Genomic DNA, 22,545 nt, shown 5'->3' with positions numbered 1-22,545 from the left:
CAGGAAGAGGTGCTGGAGCTGAGGCCCTCAGGACTGGCCTCTGAGGTCTGGCTTCTCACCGCACCTGCTGCTCTGGACTCCGCGTAGCGCATCCCGCGCCCTCGCCCACGCCCTTCCTGTCCACAGGCAGTGCCTCTGAGGTGAAGCAGCACTCGTTCTTCACCGGCCTGGACTGGACAGGACTTCTTCGCCAGAAGGCTGAATTTATTCCTCAGCTGGAGTCAGAGGATGATACCAGCTACTTTGACAGTAAGGCCACTGGTGGGACGGGGAGGAGTGGGGATCCTCTCTGTTTGCCCAGAAACACCTGTGCACCCTGAACTTGGCATCAGGAGCAACTTCTCCAGGCCCTCTGAGGTCTGATAAGGGTCAAAAGGAGGCACCACCAGGGGCCTCTGAAGGGACCCGTCCTGTGTGTCTGATCCAGCCCGCTCAGAGCGCTACCACCATGTGGACTCAGAGGACGAGGAAGAAGTGAGTGAGGATGGCTGCCTGGAGATCCGCCAGTTCTCTTCATGCTCTCCGAGGTTCAGCAAGGTGCGACGGAACAGGCCCAGGCTGGGCAGAACAGGAGGACTGGGAGAAGAGGGCCTGTCAAGGGCCATGGCTGGGGGGCAGGTGGGGGGAGCAGGTGACGGGGCTGCCCCTAGGAAAAGAGGAAGAAAGGGCTGGGCCTGCCTATGACAGAGACTGCAAGAAGCACTCCAGGCCCCCTCAGTGGAAGAGCTGCTTCCTCAAAGATTCACCTGGTGTGGAGGAGGGAAGGGCAGAACTGGTTCCAATTCCTGGGTGTCAGGTGCCAAGGATACTTTTGGGAGGTGAGGCTGCTGGGGCCTGTCCCCAGCACAGCCTCTGTGCCCACAGGTGTACAGTAGCATGGAGCGGCTCTCGCTGCTCGAGGAGCGCCGGGCACCGCCCCCCACCAAGCGCAGCCTGAGCGAGGAGAAGGACGACCGCTCTGACGGCCTGGCAGGGCTGAAGGGCCGAGACCGGAGCTGGGTGATTGGCTCCCCTGAGATGTGAGCACCCAGAACTCCCCTGGGGCGGGCAGCACAGCCATCCGTCAGGTGTTGTAGGTCATGGGCGGGATCCAGATGCGGGGCGGAGCGCTGGTGGCAGTGAGCGGGGGGCCTCACAAGCACGGCTTCCAGAGGAGTGTCTGAGGGAAGAAGTTCTGTGACTTATAACCCTTGTGAGCCCCTACGGAAGCCTGGGCTGGAGGAGGGAGACCACCTGCCTGTCTCACCTGGGCCTGGTGTCTCATAGATTGCGGAAGCGGCTGTCGGTGTCCGAGTCATCCCACACGGAGAGCGACTCGAGCCCTCCGCTGACAGTGCGACGCCGCTGCTCAGGCCTCCTGGATGCTCCCCGCTTCCCTGAGGGCCCTGACGAGGCCAGCAGCACCCCCAGGAGACAGCAGCAGGAGGGTACATGGCTTCTGACAGCCCCTTCTGGAGAAGGGCTATCTGGGCCAGTGGAGCGGCGGCTGAAGCTAGACGAGGAGCCCCTTGGCCAGAGCTGCGGTCCCAGCCCAGGTGTGGCCTAGCAGGTGGCCAGAGGGCCTGCAGTGGAGGCTACTGCAGGCAGGCAGGGTGGGGAGGCTTGGCGGCATTGCAGCTTTCATTGCTCACTTGGGCCCACAGCGGTGGAGACTCGAGGAGGCCGTAGGACCCCACAGCTGACCGAGGGAGCTACAGCCAAGGCCATCAGTGACCTGGCGGTGCGCAGGGCCCGCCACCGGCTGCTCTCCGGGGACTCTGTGGAAAAGCGCACCACTCGCCCCATCAGCAAAGTGATCAAGTCTGCCTCAGCCACAACCCTGTCCCTCCTCATTCCTGCAGGTAGGGCCCCCAGGGAACTAGGATAAAACTCGCAGGAAGGGCCGTGGAGTCTCTGTGGGTCTGTGGCAGGGGTCTGCACGTGGCAGGTGTGTCTGTGCCTTGTGCCTCGAGGAGCGGGAACCCGAGAGGCTGTGTGTCACGGCTGCCCCCGTGTTAGGAGGTGAGAGGTCTGTAAGGGTGTGCAGTGGTGTCGGGTTGCCCTGTGCACGTGCCACAGGGCAGGACGGCACCGGGTGACGAGTGCCAGCTCTGAGGCAGAGAGCTTACATTCAAATCCTGGTTCCATCCCCAAATGGCTCCTGACTTTGACAAAGTTGCTTAACCTCTCTGAGTCTCAAGTTCCTCATCAAAAAACTAGTGGTAGCTCGTAGGGCAATTGCGATGTTTGAATACGTACAGGGGTACAAGGACGCCCTCAGGGCTAGCTGCCGTTGCCTCCTGGGGAGGGTCTGGGCACATGAGGAGCTTGGCTGCTCCAAGTCTGTGGGGAGGACGTCCCTGGGCCTAGGCTCTGCCTATGGCTACAGCTGCCTGGGATCAGCAGCCTGGATGGGGCTGGGCTGGGAGCATGGCCAGCCCGGGGTCCTCTGACCTGCTCAGTCCTGTCTTTCCTTCTCCAGAACACACCTGCTCTCCATTGGCCAGCCCCATGTCCCCACATTCCCAGTCATCCAACCCATCATCCAGGGATTCTTCTCCAAGCAGGGACTTCCTGCCAGCTCTCAGCAGCTCAAGGCCCCCCATCATCATCCACCGAGCTGGCAAAAAGTATGGCTTCACCCTGCGGGCCATCCGTGTCTACATGGGTGACTCGGACGTCTACACTGTGCACCACATGGTGTGGGTATGTTTGTCTCCCATTTTCATCACTCCTCCGCCTTCCCCTCACCAGGGCCTGTCTGTCCCTGCTCTGTCCCTGCCCACACTATCCTCAGGGGCCCAAGGAGGGTGGGTCCCAGCAGCACCAGGCCCCACACTTCACGCTCAGGCTCCAGGCTGAGGACTGTTATCTCCCTGGGGCAGCACGTGGAGGATGGAGGTCCAGCCAGTGAGGCGGGGCTTCGTCAGGGGGACCTCATCACTCATGTCAACGGGGAGCCTGTGCATGGGCTGGTGCACACAGAAGTGGTGGAGCTGATTCTGAAGGTTAGTGCTGGGTGTGCTGCCTCTCTGGTCCCCAGAGGACCCCTGCCTTGTGAGTCTGTGACTGGCCATAGGGGAGTGGGAGAGTTGGGCACACGTGGCACTGAGGACGGAGGCACCCAAAACAGTGGGTTTTCACTGGAAAGCAACATCTTCACTGACCAAGGCCCAGGCATCTTTCTGAGCCATGGACAGGACTGCAGAACAAGGCAGATGAGCCTCTTCTCTACCTTCTCAACCCCAAACTGCCCAGGCTCCACTTGGAGCCATTTCCTAATCCGCGAAGAGGGAAGGAAGGCCTGTGGTTCAGACTTGTTAATGCAGGGGCAAAAGCTAGAGCTGTGGTGTCGCCGTGCCCGAGGGTAAGGGCGGGGGCAAGAATATGTTCACTACCTTAGCTTGGGTTCACGCTCTGTTCCCCAGAGTGGAAACAAGGTGTCTATTTCAACAACACCCTTGGAGAACACATCCATTAAAGTGGGGCCAGCTCGGAAGGGCAGCTACAAGGCCAAGATGGCCCGAAGGAGTAAGCGGAGCCGGGGCAAAGATGGGCAAGAAAGGTGAGCCAGACTGAGCCACCTGGGTGGCTAGCATGTGCTGGGGGCCCTGGCCACTGGGCCCAGTATATGCTGTGCCCTGTGCCCCAACTCAGCCCTTGACCCTTGTTTCTGCAGCAGAAAAAGGAGCTCCCTGTTCCGGAAGATCACCAAGCAGGCATCCCTGCTCCACACCAGCCGCAGCCTTTCCTCCCTTAACCGATCCTTATCATCAGGGGAGAGCGGGCCAGGCTCTCCCACACACAGCCACAGCCTTTCCCCCCGATCTCCCACTCAGGGCTACCGGGTGACCCCCGATGCTGTGCATTCAGGTATGAAGTGCTCCCTGCAGATCGCAGAGACAGCCCCTGGGAGGTGGGAAAGAGCCTAGGCCCTCTGTGCTTCTCTGTGGCCCCACTCTGAAACTCATTCACCCTACCCCCTGAAAGACCCAGCAGTCTTAGGGAGGAGGGGACGGGGGTGGAGATGACCTTATTTCTGTAGCTTGGGCTCTGGATCACTGCTGGGGTCACCTTGATCCTGGGACATTCCAGGGCTAGCCCTGTCTTGCCCCTCAGTCACTTGTATCAGCTAATAACATTGCTCTGCCTTTGTCTGTGTGTCTGTCTGTGTGTGCACAGTGGGAGGGACTTCGTCACAGAGCAGCTCCCCCAGCTCCAGCGTGCCCAGTTCTCCAGCCGGCTCTGGGCATACACGGCCCAGCTCCCTGCACGGCCTGGCACCCAAGCTCCAGCGCCAGTACCGCTCTCCGCGGCGCAAGTCGGCCGGCAGCATCCCACTGTCACCCCTGGCCCACACCCCTTCCCCACCGCCAGCAGCTTCACCCCAGCGCTCCCCATCACCCCTGTCTGGCCATGGAGCCCAGGCCTTGCCCGCCAAGCTTCACTTGTCGCCTCCTCTGGGCAGGCAGCTCTCACGGCCCAAGAGTGCGGAGCCGCCCCGCTCACCACTGCTAAAGAGAGTACAGTCCGCTGAGAAACTGGCAGCCGCGCTTGCTGCTTCAGAGAAGAAGCTCGGCACTGCTCGAAAGCATAGCCTGGACCTGCCCCACCCCGAGCTAAAGAAGGAACTGCCACCCAGGGAAGTCAGCCCTCTGGAGGCGGTCGGGACCAGGAGTGTGCTGTCTGGGAAGGGGGTGCTGCAGCCTTCTCCCTCGTGGGCCCTCGGCACCCTCCGACAGGACCGGGCTGAACGGCGAGAGTCCCTGCAGAAGCAGGAAGCCATCCGTGAGGTTGACTCCTCCGAGGATGACGCCGAGGAGGGGCCCGAGAACGGCCAAGGTGTACAGGAGCCCAGCTTGGCACCAAGCCCGGCAGTGGGCCGGGTGCCCCCCCTCACAGGAGCAGGAGAGGGTGAGGAAGAGGATGCCTTCTCGTCCAGGGGCCCCAAGAGTCAGGGCCCAGTGGTCCCAGGCCTATTGACAGAGGTCACACTGAAGCCTCCCAGAATGGAAGGCCCTAGTGTCCCCCACAGGAAGCTTGGGATCCCACAAGCCTTTGAGGAGGCTGCCAGCGCCTCATCAGCGGCCCCCAGCCTACGTAAGGCTGGCCGCACAGACCCCATCCCTCCTGAAGGCTGCTGGAAGGCCCAGCCCTTCCACACCCAGGCACTAACAGCACTTTGTCCCGGCTCTTCAGGACTTATCCCCACCAGTCACTCTGCTGCCTCCTCCACCTCTGGAGAGCCAGGCCCATGGTCTTGGAAATTTCTTATCGAGGGTGCAGACAGGGCAACCCCAAGCAGAAAGGCAGCAATGGAAGGTGGGATGGCCAGCTCCCAGGATTTGGAAACCATAACTCCAGCCCACCCTGAGAACCTGTCTCCCAGACAGGAGGGGAAGTCCTGGCCACCTGGTGCTCCTGGGCTGGTCCATCCACCTCGTGAGTTTCCCCACCAGAGCTGGCTGTGGGAGCCCGCGGGTGCAGAGAGAGACAAAGAGGAGCCAGCCCTGGGCATCACCGAAGTGCCTGATGCCTCAGGTGACAGGAGGCAGGACGTTCCATGCAGAAGCTGCCCCCTCACCCAGGAGCCTGGGCCCAGCCTACTCTGGAGGGGCCGAGAGCCAGGGGGCCCTCAAAAGCATCAGGACTTGGCATTGGTACCTGATGAGCTTTTAAAGCAAACATAGCCATTGTTTGCCATTTCTTGCACTCAGACCTGTGTAATACATGCTCTTGGAAACCATCTTTGTCTTCTGCTTCGTTCTTTCAGTCAACACAAATGTAACTCAAGGTCTTTGTTGCTGCTGGGAATACAGTGGTGAATAACACACTTTCCACTGTCAGGGGAGGGTTACCTAGCCCAACTTGGCTTCCCAGAGACTATGACATCTGAGCTCAAACCTGAAGAACAGACGATAGGTAGTAGTTTGCTGGGTTAGAAGAGGGGATTAGTCCGAGTATCCAGGCAAAGAGTATAGCACTTACCATATACCTGGTATATTCAAGGAACTGAAACCAAAGTGGAAATGGGTCTAGTGAGTTAGGCAAGGGCCATATTTAATGATACTTAGAGTTTAGACTTTCTGTCGGTGATGGGGTACCATGGAAGACCACGTAGCAACTAATATCTCTGCTTTATAGAGGAGGGAAACTCAGGTTTTCAGATAGTAACATAGCTTGGGCAGAACTAGGATTAGAACCTAGGTCTCTCTTGACTCCAGAAACCACCTTTATCTTCTTAGTTGGAGTGCTTCGTAGCCAGAAAATGAGTAAAAAAGATGGAAGGAGGTGGAGTTAAACTTGGGAGTTAAACTAAATATATTTGAGGTACTTGATGGACATCCAGAAGGTAACTGGATGCATGGGCCTGGAACTCAATAGGAAAATCTAGACTGAAGATAGAAATTTGAGAGCCATCAATGTATCAATAGTGGTACACTGAGGAACACTAGCATTTAAGTCAGAGAAGACTTAGCAGCATCTAGAAAAGAGTCCTAAAATCCAAGAGAGGGAAGAGTTTTGAAATGGATGGAGAAGTTACTTGTTAAAATGTTGAAGGCCCACTTAAGATGGAAATACAGAATTGCCTTAATGTTTGTAGCCATTGAACCCTTCCTGGGCTTTTGTCAGGCAGGCCTTACCAATGGAGGTGGACATCGCTGAGGCGGACACCTCAGCATTGGCAGGTGGGTGAGTGGATGGTGTGGGAGTGGGGAGGACATCTATGGGACCATTGTGTTGGAGGAGTCAGGAGATGGCATCACAGGGGCAGGAGTAGGGCCGTGGTGGAGTACCTCCATGGTGATGCAGGACTTCTCAAACTGTGGTGTTGCACTAACTGTTCCATAATCCAATGCTTAGGTTTGAAAGAGAGGCGTCCAGAGGCCTGGAGACAGGGTGCGGGGGATGCCTCAGGGCCACTGGCTGGGGGCCTCCTGCACCCCGCAGCCTCTGTAACCTTGCATGGAGAAGGCTGTGGCCGCCAGAGGGCGTGCCCTGCCCATGGTGCCAGAATCTACAAGTAGATGTCCGGCTCCTTAGCCTTCAGTCCCTTCTTGAACTCACTTCTTCCTTCAGTCGTTCACTGGCAGCAGACCCTCAGCCAGCCTGTACTGGATGCTGGGAACACAGGTAACTGGTTGCTTTGGGAAGCCTCCCACGTTTATCAGGATCTGGTTAGAAGCACCATAGCAAAGGTGAAGGAGGTGGGGTAGGCACATCTTGCAACAGTTCCTGTGAGAAAGGAACTGCCCCCTTAGGGGGTTGGAAATGGGGGGTGGGGAGGTGGGGGAAGGAGGAGGCACAGAGATGCTAAGCCTCCTGTAATCCATAGGGCAGCTGCCCCAAGTGCCAGTGGTGCTCCCTTTGAGAGCACCGCCAGATTAGCGTGAGGGGTTTCTGAGATAACTGCAGGGAAGTGGTATAATCACATTTATGTTTTAGGAAGACGCTGGCTGCAGCGTAAGGAGGCTCTAGTGGAATTCGCAGAGCAGAGAGAAAATGATGTAGTGATGCGTTATAGTGATCTGAATTAGGACAACCTTGAGGATGAACCGTGTAGGAGCCGGACCCAGATTTGGCAGCCATCAGCAAATAGACAGTAAGGCCATAGGAATAGATGGCAGTTGTACGGAGAATATGCAGAAGAAAAACCCAAGACATTGGGACTGGCTGAAGGGAAGGATCCAGGGAAGAGTAATGAAGTAGGGGATGAGATCCTAAACTTGGGAGAAACCAGACCACTTTAAGAATTTTGTAATTTACCCTAAGAGTGATTGAAAGTTAATGGTTTTACACAGGTTCAGATTTGTATTTTGAAAAGATAACTGGTTGTTATGAGAATGGGCTTGAGGGGGGCAACTATGGAAGAAGAGAGGCCTGTTCAGTATTAAGTAGTGAAGAAATGAAGTTGGGGAGAAGTAATGTCTTTGACATTTAGGAAATAAAATTGATATAGGTTGTCGGTGTGTATTATGTCATCCTGAAACATAGGAAGGTCTCAAGGATGATGACTGCATTTCTGACTTACATAACCAAATGAGGCATATGGTGCTACCACTGAAATGTGAAATAATGAAAGAGAACCTGGGCTAGGTGGTAACCCTGCATTCAATATGCTGTGAGGTACCTCCCAATAGAGGATTGAGCAGGAGAAACACAGACATAAATGGCCTAAAGATGGTAGACGGAATCATGGATGTGGATAAAATTGCCAGGGAAAAAGACCTCGTCCAAGAGAATTAAAAGGAACAGTCAGAGATCTAGGAGGAAAACCAGATGTTGAGTCATCATGGAGTCCACGGGTAAGTTTTTCATGGCAAGGAGTCAAGGATGATGGTTACTGAAGACCTCAAGGAAGGAGAGCAGTTTCAGCTGGTGGTGGGACCTGTACCGAAATGGTGGAGGAGAGAAAATAAAGACAAATTTAAACAGTTTTTGTAAAAAGGTTTCGCTTTGAAGAGGGGCAAAGAGATAAAGGGATACAGAATTCAGTAGAGGTTAGGAAGTGGAGTGAGACACATTCAACCATGTTTAAATGTCAATGGATGATCCGGTTGAGAAAAAACAACAGTGAAAGAATTGACAACTGATCATGGGAAATTCCTGAGGAGAAGGGAGAAAACAGGGTACAAAATTATACAGATTGTGGAAAGGCTGGCTTTTAGTTGGAGGGGGGCTACTTTAACAGGTGAGAGGCAGAGGAGTTATGTGGATATAGGCAGGTTTGTAGGTTTGGTGGTAGAAAAGTAAGGAAATTCATAGCCACGCATATGTTTTCTCTGTAAACAAAAAGTTTGCAATGCCTGTGGGACACTCAAGGCCCCAGTGGAGCTATCCAGCCAACAGGTGGAGTTCAGAAGACAGGACTAGGCTGGAGACAGGAATTTGAGCATCCTATGCAAAGAGTAGGAACAATTCTTGGGATATGGGGAAATTCTCTATAGTTCCTAGGAGTGGGGAGAAAGGACATAGGCAAGATAATTTGGAGTAATGGACTATCCCCTACCCAGTCTGATTTATAATTCACTACACACCTGGGTGGAGCCTGAGAAACTACATGAGAACTACAATGTCCTATGCAAAGAGGTGGTCACATTTTGTTAATTATGTTCTGACATATAGAAACTGTAACAAAGTGCCGTGGCAGGAGGGTGACAAGGGCCTTGGGCAACAAACATTTTCCCTGCCCCCAGAATAGACTATGGAAATACTTTTATTTCCAGACAGAAAGATGTGATGAGAATCAGTAAGCTGGGCTTTCTAATACTTCAGAATGGGGTGAGGAGGAAAGCGCTCTCAGATTTAACTTTCTCAGGACTAGTTTCTGAGTCTCACTGTGTCCTGTGCTGGATGGACGATGGCCCCAGTTCAGCCCCAGGACCAATCTTTTGGTGCTCATGGGAGAGGTTTGGGAGTTTCAGGGCTTTCAATAGCCTAATCCTCCTCTTGCGGCCTACCCCTAGCCCACCCCTCCATAGCATGAGGACAAAAAGGTGCTTTATTGCAATGTCTTTATTGCATTACTGGAGCAAGTTGGCCAGACTGTCCCCTCTTGGGGAAGATAAAAAAACAAAAGACCAAAAAGTATCTCCCCTCACTTCCCCCCCCCACCCTCCCCACAACTGCACAGCAATGTCTGAACACATCTGGTGACAAGAACAATTTGCAAAAGTGGCCTAGGAACTACGTTATGAACTGTCCCAACACAAGACATATAGTTGGCTTCTTTGTGAATCAGATATTTTTACGTAAACTACGTGGTTTTTTTTTTTTTTAACTACATCAAAGACAACAGAAGAATAGGTTTTTCACAAGTAACAACAGGGCACCAAAGTCACATGCTGGAATTTGTAAGGAAACAAGGTTGTCACAAGTGGCTAGAGCTAGGGCAAGGATGAGCAGCTGACAGCAGGGAGCCCAGCCAGGCCCCCATCTGCACCCTCTGCTTTGAGGCCACAGAAGCCTCACAGAGGCCTACTCTGTAGTCTTAACTGGCAACAGAGACCACCTTGTAACCAGGAATTGTCCAGATGCAATTCTTGGCCAAGAGGACCCATGAGGCTGGTTCCTTGCAGCAAGAAGAGGAGACCTATGGAAGACGCCACATTGGCTATCAATGCTTCTTTAGAGCACATGAGGTCCAAAGTAAGTGGGAGGTCCCATCAAGGCTTGGAGATGGAGTAGGGGAGGTATTAGGAAGTCCTCAACCTTGGCCAAATCAGTGGTAAGGACACAGTTAGCCTATACAGTCCTGAGCCCTGGCCAAGATTTACCATCTATGATCAGGAAGAGACAGAGACCATTGTTCTGTGATGAAATCTCCACCCGGAAAAGATGGGCCTAGGACCTGTGTTCGGCCAGCTTCAAGCTGCTTCCATGCTGGTGGCTGGCTTCCCCAGCCAGAAAAACAATGAGCCCCCTGGTCTTAGTCTGTCTCTTTACTCTCTGCTTCAGTGAAGCTGCAGTTAGGATGCCAAGAGAGAGAGAGAGAGTCCGAGGGCCTAAATCATGGGACAGGGCACAGAGCTAGCTAGGCTCAGATGAAGGCCGCCAAGACCATGAAGTATAGGAGCTGCATACTACTCCTCCATGTGGTTAGCAGATTGGTCCCTATGCCATTTCCACTGGCTCAGGATCAAGCAAATCATATGGCAACTAGTCATATTTTCCAACTTCTCAAATGATCCCTAGGCCTTAGTTCCCACAAAGCAACAAATTCAAGAATGAAAAATAGGAAAGAAAAAGTGAAGGAATATAGGATTAAAAAAAGAGCAGTCCTTCTCCACAAGCCAGTCCTTATATGTAAGTTTAGGTATTAGATGGTCCTAGCTCCCTCCCCACACACCCTTTGTGTCTGCCTAAAAAGGAGCAACACACGGCTCAAGGTCACAGGCGTGCATCCTTACTCCCATTCTATTTTAAAGAGAGTCAGAACACACTAAATTTTAATACCAGAAAGGAGGGATTTCTTGCACCCAATCTGGAGCATCCAACTGCTTAAGCAGGTTCAACACCAGGTGGAAGGCCATCCGGCAGCAACTAGCCTGACATTACTCAGTAAAACCTTCAAGATTTCAGCCTGGCAATGTGGAGAAGAGGTGTGCAGCTGGCTTTCAGCTAAGGGCTTAAGTCCGAACATGACACTGGAAGGATGGGTTCATCTGTCTGCCTCGCCTAATCCTGAAACTGCAATGGAACCAAAGAAAAGCCGAAGATAGGCCCTTTCCTTCCTATCCTCATTGTTAGTAACTCTAGAGCTTTTTCCAAAATTTTTAATCTATTTTTATATCATGGTCCATTCTAGACCCTGTCACCAAGATAAGTGCTCAGGGAAAGCAGTATTTATTTTTTCATTCCATAACTACAGCTTTCCTAGCTGTAAACCTTATGTACCAAGACCCAGGTATTGGCTGCTTCTCTAGTTCAGCCAGGACGCCTGACTGCACAGCTTTGGACTCAAACAGCTGACTCACTCTGAGCCTATTATGGTTCCAGCATTGGCTCAGAGGCAGCTGAACTCTATTTGTCGAATGAGTGTTGACTGATGGGGGTGGGGCACAAAGGAGGTAGGAGTACACGCCTGCCCCCAGCTCCATTCGCCTAGCTTCACTCAGCTGGAAGGCTTAAACCACATGGCGCGGAAGATTCCTGGCCTAAAATCAGGGCCACTGGAGCATGAGGACCGTCTGTGCACATCATCTTAATGGCAGGCTCACAAAAATGGCAAAGAGAAAAACTTCCAGATGGCTTTTACTAACAGTCTATAAACTCCAAGCCATTATTTCCTCTCCTTACAAAAGTTTCAGAAACCCCTGCGTGGAAGCACACGGGTAACGTGGATGACCCTCACCCTAGACACCAGAGCCTCCGCGGTCCCTGACAACAGTCAGGCTCCCTTCCCGCTGCAAGCTTCGCCACCGAGGCTCCCCTAAGCCCTACCCAGCAGAGGACAGGGAGAGGAAGGGAAATTAAACCGTGTTTACTGTTTCTGCAGGGCCTTTAAATTTGGGAAGCACATATAAGACTGTTGTTCCTATATCATTATTTGGTATATCAAGCCATCTAAAAGCACTGGATTGCACCTTTTCTTTACTCATACAAACAAGTTACAAAGATTTTCAACAACAGATCATTCTTTAGGCTAAGGAAACACCACACAAGCACCAACTTCATTTTATGATTCAAAGTTCACCATGCCCACAAAAAGAACACTATTCCTCATCTCTGAGAAACAAGGGCAGGGCAGGAGTTACACTGACCAATTTTAGTGTTTGCTAAAACTAACAAATTCTAGTTCTCCTTTCACTTTCAAGTTTTGGTACAGAAGTGTGCATTCAGATACTAGTGCTGTCTTCTTCCATCAGACCTTAGTCTGGCAACAAACATTGTTCTGCTGAGATCAATTTGGTTTCTAAACATAATGCTTCTTTAGAGGGAGGAGCTACTGAGATGTGGACGCTTAACTTATGTTAGTTAGTAAAGTACCTTCAGTTGAAGGTGTTTTTACCCCCTTGACTAAGATTCTCTCAATGAAATCCCAAGCCTCCCCATTTTCCTTTGGTTGTCTTTTTCACCAAATGCCATTCTACCACAGAACCAAAACAGCCTTCATTTTAGGAGGAAGTTAAGAGAGACCGCCAGATCAAAACAGAACTCCCCACAGAGCCATGCCCCTGCCACATTCCCAGAGACAAAGACCAAGAGAGGACGTGGACTCTTCAGAAATTTCCAACCCCCCACCCCCATCAAACCTAATGTGTTCTTTTGAGGGTGCCTGGCTAAACAAAACAAAAGCCCCAATGAAACAGACTTTCCAAAAAAACATCTGCTTCCAGCTTCCTATGTCAGTGCAGCGGCCCAGCTGAGTCTCAGAGAACCTCAGGCCTCTTGTGCCCCCATCCTGGCCAGCTGCCGCTCAGCCTCTCCACATTCACAGAATCACTTCTTGTGCAAAACAAGCAGTCTACGTAGAAAGAATGCCCTCATAGTCTAATAAAAACTGTAGGAAAAAAATGCTAGAGAGCGACCTCTCTTCCCACTCCCTCTTTATCTGCAGAGTGAGGGCATCTGTGCGTGGACAGGGTAGGCAAGCCTGACGTTGAGGGAGTCGTTGTGCTGGACGAGGGACGTCTGCTGGTAATGGAGCACCAGCTCCTTCAGGGAGCTGTAGAGGTTGTAGGGCTCCGCAAAGCCGTAGCCCCGAGCAGTGCTGTAGATCACACAGTGCTTCACTTCCCCATCGGCACTGCAAAGACACAACACACAGACACCACAGGGGATTAAGGCAGGTAACGATAGATAAAGAGACCCCCAAATGACCAGAAGTCTGAACAATTTTTCTGCAAAGGAGGAGGTGTAGAAGTGTTTTGCCAAAGTTTGTAAAATGTCACGTCCACGTGTGTCCCCTCGCCCCCTTACAAACTTATCACGGAGATATCTTTCACCTCGCACCAAGACCTGGTGGAATGAAAATGGGTGGCTGAATTTAATCACTCAGTTCTGCACCTTCATGAGGCAAGAATGCACTGGAAAGAGAACACTTTTTTTTTTTTTAAGTATACAAATCAGTGATTTTTAGAATATTCACAAGGTTGTGGAACAATCACCACTATCTAATTCCAGAATATTTTCATCACCCTAAAAAGAAACCATGTACTCATTAGCAGTCACTCTATTTCTCCTCCCCCTGGACCTTGACAAACACTAACAACTTTCTGTCTCTGTGGATTTGCTTCTTTTGGCATTTCACATAAATGGAAGCCTTCAATATCACACAACCTTCTGTATCGGATTTCCTTCACCTTAGCACATTTTCAAAGTTCATCCATGCCGTAGATACATCAGTACTTCATCTGTGGCTGCATAATATTCTGTCCGGAGAGCCACATTCTGTTTATCCATTCATCAACTGATGGACACTTGGCTTGTTTCTAATTTTTGACTATTTATGAATAATGCTGCTCTGAACATTTGTGTACAAGTTTTTTGTATGGACGTACGTTTTTAATTCTCTTGTATATAGAGAGAGCCAGGCGTGGAACTGCTGAGTCATATGGTATCTCTTTTTGAGGAACTGCCAAACTGTCTTCCGAAGTGGTTGTACCATTTTATGTTCTAGCCAGCAGTGTACAAGGGTTCCAATTTCTTTACATCCATGTCAACACTTGTTATTGTCCATCTTTTTTATTATAATGATCCTAGTGGTATCTCATTGTGGTTTTGATTTGTACTTCCCTAAGGACTAATGATGTGGAGCATCTTTTCATATGTTTATTGACCATTTATAGATCTTCTTTAAAGGAATTTCTATTTTCTTCGGGTAAGTACCCAGTAGTCCACTTACTGAGTCATATTAATTCTATTTTTAATCTTTTGAGGAACCTCCATACTGTCTTCCATAGTGGCTGCACCAGTTTGCATCCTCACCAACAGTGCACAAGGGTTCTTTTTTCTCCACATCCTTGCCAACACGTGTTGTTGATTTTAGCCATTCTGCCAGGTATCAGGTGGTATCTCATTGTGGTTTTGATTTGCATTTCCCTGATGATGAGTGATGTTGAGCATCTCTTCATGTGTCTGTTGGCCCTCTGTATGTCTTCTTTGGAAAAATGTCTGTTCAGGTCCCCTGCCCATTTTTAATTGGGTTATATGGGTTTTTTGTGTGTTGAGTTGTCTAAATTCTTTATATATTTTGGATATTAACCCCTTATTGGATATATCATTTGCAGAAGTCTTCTCTCAGTCAGTAGGTTGCCTTTTTGTTCTGTTGATTTCCTTCACTGTTCAAAAAGATACATGCACCCCTATGTTTACCGCAGCATTATTTACAATAGCCAAGATATGGAAGCAACCCAAGTGTCCATCAAGATAGATGAATAAAGATGATATGGGAGATACACACACATACACACACACACACACACACACACACACACACACACACACAGAGGAATATTACTCAGCCATAAAAAAGAATGGAATCTTACCACTTGCAACAACATGGATGGACCTGGAAGGTATGTTGCTAAGTGAAATCAGTCAGAGAAAGACAAATACCATATGATTTTACTCATATGTGGAACTAAAGAAACAAACAAATGAACAAACAAGGGGAAAAAAGACCAAAAAACCCTCGACTCTTAAATACAGAGAACTGGTGGTTACCAGAGAGAAGATGGGTAGGGTGATGGGTGAAATAAATAAAGGGGATTAAAAGCACACTTATCTTGCTGAGCTTTGAGAAATGTATAGAATTGTTGAATTATGTGGCACACCTGAAGCTAATATAACACTATGTTAATTGTACGTGAATTTTTAAAAATGTCTATCCAAAATCCTTTACCATTTTTTTAAATGTCCATCCAATTTTTAAATTGAGGCCCTTGGGGTTTTTTTACTGTTAAGGGTTATGATTTAGACACCAGTTGCTTAACAGATACATGATTTGCAAATATTTTCTCCCATTCTGTGTGTTGTGTTTTCACTTTGATAGTGCCCTTTGATATAAAATGTTTTTAATTATGGTGAAATCCAAATTCTCTAATTCTTTTGTTGTTTGTACTTTTGGTTTGTAAGAAACCACTGACTAATCCAAAGTCACAAGGGTTTACGCCTATGTTTTCTAAGTATTTTATACTTTTAGCTCTTACATTTAGGTCTATGATCCATTTTGAGTTAATTTTTATATATGGTGTGAGGTAGGGGTCCAACTTTATTCTTTTGCATGTGGCTTTCCAGTTGTCCCAGCTTCATGTGTTAAAATGATTTCCTCCCCATTGAATGGTCTTGAGGCCCTTGTTGAAAACCAAATGACCATAAATGTAAGGGTTTATTTCTTGACTCTCAATTCTATTCATTGATCTACATGTTTATCCTTGTTAGCACCTCACAATTTTGATTACTACACCTTTGTTTTTTAAGTTTTGAAATCAGGAGGTGTACTTCAACTTTCTCTATTCTTTCAAGATCATTTTGGCTGTGCTGGAACCCTTGTACTTTCATATAAATTGTAGGATCATTTTGTTAATTTCTGCAAAAGTCCAGCTGAAATTTTTGATAGGGATTACATTGAACATGTAGCTCAATTTGGGAAGTTATTTCTATCTTAACAATATTAAGTCTTTTAATCCATGAACACAGGGTGTCTTTCCACTTACTTAGGTCTCCCTTTGAGTTCTTTCAATGATGTTTTATAGTTTTCACCATACAGCTCTTGCATTTCTTTTTGTTTTAATCCTACTACGTATTTTTGATGATATTATATGTAGCATGCCTTCTTCATTTCATTTCAGTTTGTTTATTACTGGTATTTAGAAATACAACTGATTTTTGAATCCTGATCTTTTAACCTGCAACCTTGATGAACTTATTAGCTCTAATAGTTTACATCTTCCTTACCAAACTGGATGCTTTTTATTTCTTTTTCTTGTCCAATTACCTTAACTAGAACCTTCTGTACAATGATGGTGAGAAGTGGTGAGAGTGGACATCTTCGTTTTCTTTCTGATCTTAGGGGAAAGCACTATCTTTCACCATTAAGTATACTAGCTCTGAGTTTTTCATAGTTACCCTTTATCAAGTTGAGGAAGTACCCTCCTATTCCTAGGTTGTTCAAACTTTTTTTAAACATGAAAGAGTGTCTAGATTGTGTCAAATGGTTTTTGTGATTCTACTGAAATAACCATGTGATTTTTGTCCTTTATCCTATTATGCAATATATTATGTTCATTGTTGTTTTTTGGTTTTGGGTGTTTTTTATATTGAAAAAACCCTTGCCTTCCTGGGATGAATTCTACTTAGTCATGGTATATAATCCTTATATGCTGCTGGAGTTGCCTTGCTAGTATTCTGTTGAGGATTTTTGTGTCTGCGTTCCTAAGGGATATTGGTCCATAGTTATCTTGTGATATCTTTGTCTGGTTTTGGTATCACAGTAATACTGCCCTCATGAAATGAGTTGGGAAGAGCTCTCTCCTCTTTTTGTGGGGCAGAGTTTGTGAAGGACTTCCCTTAATTCTTTTTGAAAATATTTGGCAGAATTTACCAGTGAACATAATTGGGCTGGGCTTTTCTATGTGGGTAGCTTTTTTTTTTATTATTAATAACCCAATTTCTTGTTATACTTCTATTCAAATTTTCTGTTTCCTCTTAAGCTAGTTTTGGTGGTTTGTGTGCTTCCAGGAATTTGTCCATTTCATCTGGGTTTTAATTTTTTGGTATATGATTATCATAATCCCTCATTATCTTTTTTTTTATTTCTATAAGGACTATAAGTAATGACCCCTCTTTCATCCTGATTTTAGTAATTTGTTTCTTCTCTGTGGGGATGGGGGCAGTTTAGCTTGAGGTTGTAATTCAGTTCCATCCCAACTTTTGGTTTCATGGATTTTCTCAATTGTTTTCTACTCTTTATTTCATTCACTTCCATTCTAATCTTTATTATTCCCTTTTTTGTTTTGCTTGGGTTTAGTTTGCTCTTCCTTTTTTAGTTTCTTAAGGTGGAAGGTTACTTTATTAATATGTGATCTCCCTTTCTTAACATAAATGTTTAGTTATAAATTTAGCACTTAGCACTGCTTTAGCTGAATTCTGTGAGTTTTGATAAGTTGTGTTTCTGTTTTTTCTCATCTCAAAGTATTTTCTAATTCCCCTTGTTTTCTTTTTTTGATCCACTGGTTATTTAGGAATGTGTTGTTTACTGTCCACATTTGAGGATTTCCCAAATTTCCTGTTTTTGATTTCTAGTTTCTTTCCACTGTGGTTAGAAAGCGTATTTTGTGGGATTTCAACACTTTTAAATGTATTGAGACTGTGGCCTAACCTATGGCCTATCCTGGATAATGTTTCATGTGCCGTTAAGAAGAATCTGTATTCTGCTGTTGTTAGGTGGAGTGTTCTGGATAGGTCTGCTAGGTCTAGTTGTTTTATAATATCGTTCAAATCTTCTGCTACCTTTCTGATCTGTCTAGTTCTATCCCTAATCAAATTTCTTATCCCAAATGGCAATAAGGATCACAAGTGTTCACTACCTGAATCCTTAACCTAGTAAATACAGGCATTGCTGGCTGCAGGTCTTTAGCCTAAGAAGGTTGTAGAGTTAAGCAATTTCTTCTTAGGCTTCTTGATGATGTCATTAACAAATTAAAATGGAAGAACAAATGAGTTCCATGTGTGATTTCCTACATGATCATGTTAATTCTGCTATGAGAATCTCCTAAAAAACTGAACATATTCATATTCTTACTTCAGCAAATGTTCTAAGTATCCTGGGAGATTACTGTAGGCAGGCTTCCTATAGCCAGAATGGCTGGCAAACAAGTGGGAGTCTTTGTGATGCCAGACTCTTTTGCTTCCAACCATCCTTAGTGTGAATGCCAACATGATATACGACTGCAGATGTTTTTCATAAGCAAGGGAATTCCACATTGTTGTGGACTTAATGGTCAAGTCTGTGGCTAAAGGAAGGAAAAAAAGAATACACCTCCTCAAGATACTCAAGCTGCTCCTTGGTCTCCCAGGAATTAGCTGAGCTGCTGGGCAGTATCTTCCACCAGCCAAGTCCTTGACCCACAGGCTGCCACTCAATGATCTGGGTGAGGGTACCAATGCACTGGGCTTATTGCCTTTCTTCTTTTTATTTTTAAAAGATCTCAATTTCTGTAAGAACCACCCTGTCTGGGCATTTCCACTCAGGTAACTTAAGCAGCCCGGGTAAGAGAAAAAAGAAATGTTTTAAATAATTGTAGGGGAACCTGGGTGGCTGAGTCCGGTAAGCATCTGACTCTTGGTTTCAGCTCACATCATGATCTTGGGGTCCTGGGATCAAGCCCCAAGTCAGGCTCCATGCTCAGTGGGGAGTCTGCTTCCCCTCTCCGTCTGCTTCTCCCCCTGCTTGCGTGCTCACTCACTCCCACTCTCACTCTCTCTCTCAAATAAATAAATCTTTAAAAAATATTTAAAATAATTGTATCTTTGTAAAACAGTAATCCAATGCACTTTTCATGTCCTCCCCCATATTCTGTCCATAGATATCCCATTATTCATCCTTTCAAAGTCCAGTTCAAATGCTACCTCTTCCACAAAATCTCCTAACCCTCTCCTTCTCCACCAGAATTAATAGTTCTTCATGTGTACAGCCTACTGATGATACCTATTTCACAGTGATTCTATTTATCTTGGATATTTAATTGTGAAATGAAAAAAATATGGTGCAACAGAAAAACGTGGGCTTTGAAACCAGGTAAACTTGGATTCAAACTCCGACTCCATAGACCAACTAAGGACGAGATGATCAAGTAAAACACTGAGCACTCTGTTAATATGAGTGTCTTTTGTCCATTCTCACCACCTTGCCCTCTTTGAGGGCAAAATCATTTTGTTATTTTTGCTTGCTTTCTGCCATGTCCATCAGTAGCATCATTATCATAATAATACTGGTAGACAACATTCACTTATTATGTACCAACATTGATCAAAGCACATTACATGTATTAACTAATTTAATACTTATAAAAACCCTCAAGTACATATTATTGTCCTTATTTTTCAGATAAGGAAACTGGACAAAGAAAGGTTAAGTAATTTACCCTAGGTCACAGATCTGGTAAGTAGAGTCAGGATTTGAATGCAATATATTTGGTACCAAAGCTTGCTCTCATAACAATCGTAATATACCTTCACTCTAAGTGTGGTCTTTGTCAAGGAAGGAGTATACACAACACTTAGGCAAAATGTGACAGACATGGTTAGTTGTCCCCAGAATTTCACTTTCCATTAAAAAGAAACTAATAGAGGCACCTGGGTGGCTCAGTCAGTTAAGCATCGGACTCGTGATCTCAGCTCAGGTCGTGATCTCATGGGTTGTAGTGTGGGATCAGGCCCCATGGCGGACTCTGTGCTCAGCAGGGAGTCTGCGTGAAGAGTCTCTCCCTCTGTCCCTCCCCCTACTCTGCCACGCACTTGCTCTCTCTCTCAAATAAATAAATCTAAATAAATAAGTAAATAAATAAACGGATGGATGGATGGATGGATGGAAACTAATAAAATAGGCTTTTCCAAACAAAGTCATAAGATCATCTTATGGAAAATACTAACATTTTCGATCACTACCCCAAAAGAAAACTACTTAAGTACAAAATTTAGATAGCTTTTCTTCTGAAGTAAAAACAGTTCTTAATCAAGCCTTACTTAAACAGACACTGAAGCCCAAATTAGACATACAGGAGACTACTACAAAATTATGTGATTTTTAGAAAATTTTTTTCAATTAATTTATCTATTTAAACTGATGACCCTGAGATCAAGGGTCACACGCTCTACTGACTAAGCCAGCCAGGCACCCCTCCTTAGGCGATCTTTCAATTGAAGATCTCATTACTTTTCACAAGTACCTGAAAATCCAACAGCAACATTGCAGGGCTAATCTGCTTACCATTTGAAATTAAAATCCCCCAAATAATTTCAGATATCATTTCTCCTAAAGCAACTAACTGTTTTCTTTATACAAATATTAAAGGTCTAAGCCATGGGTCCTCATTACTGTACTTCAAGTAATTTTTAATTTTTTGAATTTTATGAGGGGTTGAGTTTCTATTAATCAATGCAGAAATTTTCAAAAGGTTAAACCGCAGAGAAGACTTACACCACAGAGCAAGCATAACATCCTTTCTTGCTACTCTCACGAATTAAAAATGCACCATCAGGTTTCCCATAAAGCAAGTCCTCTGCTTGTACTCGATTGATATCCTCAACAAACCAGGTTTTCTCATCATAATGGGGCAGGTTTTCATCTTCCTCATTGATAAAATAGGTCCTAAAAATTAAATGTTAAAATATTATTCTAACAATCAGGTTACTTACATCTAAACACAAACCCATGAATAAAACACTCTTCTAAATCTTTAACCACGAAATGACAAAGTAAAACTACAATTACTTGGGACATTTTTTAACAACTTTGTTATTTGCTATGGTGCAGAAAACACGAAATTCACACCTCTCATCCAATCAGCTGACAAAGAATGTCTGAATGAGCAATGCTTAGGCACCCAGATTTCACGTGGCTCAGCAGGTCTCTGACCTCAGGTGCCTGCAGGGTACTCTACTCTACAATTCAATTCAATTTAAAAGAGGTGGCGGGCGCCTGGGTGGCTCAGTTGGTTAGGCGACTGCCTTCGGCTCAGGTCATGATCCTGGAGTCCCTGGATCGAGTCCCGCATCGGGCTCCCTGCTCGGCAGGGAGCCTGCTTCTCCCTCTGACCCTCCCCCATCTCATGTGCTCTCATTCTCTCTGTCTCAAATAAATAAATAAAATCTTTAAAAAAAAAAAAAAAAAAAAATAAAAGAGGTGGCAAAGTTCTTGATTCAATGTCCTCAAGTGACAATGAGAGCCAACATTTAGCACGTATAAAGAAGCCCCACATCTTAGATTGGGAACAAAACCCCTCTGATAGAAAGGTAGAGAACTTACTCATCAGCATCCTCATTCTTGATTCCCAGCCAGGCATTTAGGCGCTTCTGTCTCACTCCTTTGTGATTGAGCCATCTGCCAGAAGGAAGACACCAGTGTCAGTATCTGTGCAAACTCTGCCTAATGTAGACATGTCCAAGCCAACCAAATTTCCAGAGTCCAGGAACCTCTTATTTTAACCCACTCCCACTAAAAGTGGCCAGAGATTTCCTTAAACTAGTTTCTCCTTAACTTTTCCTCCAACTTTCCAAAAAAAGCAGAAACACAGGGAGTTATCTGAAATTAGGCACTTCTCTCATTTTTCATTTTCCTTTTCTAGAAGTTTGTACCACCATAAGCACACATATACTTTCACTTAAACACATGGGGACATCTGTTTCTGAAATCATTAGTTATGTGAGCATGGTGTCACATTTGCAATCTCCACTAAGCCAGAAGACTCAATTCCTGTGTGGCCCACTACATTGAGTTAAACATTCTGAAACAATTTCAAGGTCTATTCTTGTACCTAAGCAAGCCACAAGAAATTCAGGATGGCAATCTGAGTAATTAATATAAATTTACCTCATCACTAGGCAAATCATAGTATTTTAAAATATACCAAAACTTTAGATGTAAAACAACATACCATTAAATTTAGTTCCACTGACATGGCCACTGGTCTAAAAATCTAAGTGAGTATAAAAACTCTTTCACTCATCACCATCCTCCAACCAGGCTCCGATCATTCAGGTCTCATCATAAACATCATCTCCTCAGGGAGGACTGCTCTAATTATCCCAACTAAGGCAGTCCCCTTGTCACTCATTTTCTATATTTTACCTTATTTTATCATCTTCATAGCACTTGCCTGAAATTCATTATTTTATATTTTCACTTATGTTTGTCTCCCCCACTAAAATGTAAGAAAGGGGTCTGTCCTATTGTTCATGGCTATTCCCAATGCTGAAAACAGTGCCAGCATATAGTAGATACTCAATAAATATCTCCCTAAACACCCTAGTTATCTTTGCTAGCGGATCATGATTTATCACCCATGATGTTATCTAAACTCTCTTTTATATTCAGTTTACATAATTTGTTAAAGGAACTTT

The 22,545-nt window shown here is 46.4% G+C and overlaps 2 protein-coding genes across 8 annotated transcripts in view; one reads left to right on the top strand and one right to left on the bottom strand.

Annotated features, from left to right (window-relative positions):
* MAST2 (microtubule associated serine/threonine kinase 2) overlaps nucleotides 1-6,027 on the top strand; it is a 221,440-nt gene extending 215,413 nt beyond the window's left edge. For 4 of the 6 annotated variants that reach the window (XM_032429995.1, XM_032429980.1, XM_032430000.1 and 1 more), the window contains 10 exons: nucleotides 127-249; nucleotides 428-537; nucleotides 865-1,019; nucleotides 1,267-1,535; nucleotides 1,644-1,841; nucleotides 2,462-2,685; nucleotides 2,865-2,987; nucleotides 3,408-3,544; nucleotides 3,659-3,852; nucleotides 4,162-6,027. In XM_032429995.1, coding sequence (XP_032285886.1) covers nucleotides 127-249; nucleotides 428-537; nucleotides 865-1,019; nucleotides 1,267-1,535; nucleotides 1,644-1,841; nucleotides 2,462-2,685; nucleotides 2,865-2,987; nucleotides 3,408-3,544; nucleotides 3,659-3,852; nucleotides 4,162-5,669 — 3,041 coding nt within the window. In that variant the 3' untranslated portion in view covers nucleotides 5,670-6,027. The remainder of the gene's footprint in view (nucleotides 1-126; nucleotides 250-427; nucleotides 538-864; nucleotides 1,020-1,266; nucleotides 1,536-1,643; nucleotides 1,842-2,461; nucleotides 2,686-2,864; nucleotides 2,988-3,407; nucleotides 3,545-3,658; nucleotides 3,853-4,161) is intronic. The other 2 variants (XM_032429999.1, XM_032429988.1) reach the window with 1 other exon arrangement.
* Nucleotides 6,028-9,603: 3,576 nt separating this feature from the next.
* Nucleotides 9,604-22,545, bottom strand: part of LOC116648117 (phosphatidylinositol 3-kinase regulatory subunit gamma) — a 126,440-nt gene continuing 113,498 nt past the window's right edge. For both annotated transcript variants that reach the window (XM_032429947.1, XM_032429956.1), the window contains 3 exons: nucleotides 21,452-21,526; nucleotides 20,624-20,794; nucleotides 9,604-13,228 (listed from right to left, as the gene is read on the bottom strand). In XM_032429947.1, coding sequence (XP_032285838.1) covers nucleotides 13,030-13,228; nucleotides 20,624-20,794; nucleotides 21,452-21,526 — 445 coding nt within the window. In that variant the 3' untranslated portion in view covers nucleotides 9,604-13,029. The remainder of the gene's footprint in view (nucleotides 13,229-20,623; nucleotides 20,795-21,451; nucleotides 21,527-22,545) is intronic.

This window comes from Phoca vitulina, unplaced genomic scaffold (genome assembly GCF_004348235.1).
Source record: "Phoca vitulina isolate PV1807 unplaced genomic scaffold, GSC_HSeal_1.0 scaffold2, whole genome shotgun sequence".
In the NCBI taxonomy this organism is placed as follows: Eukaryota; Metazoa; Chordata; class Mammalia; order Carnivora; family Phocidae; genus Phoca; species Phoca vitulina.
Note: the sequence above shows the minus strand (reverse complement) of the source record. Positions and strands in the feature narration are given on the sequence as shown.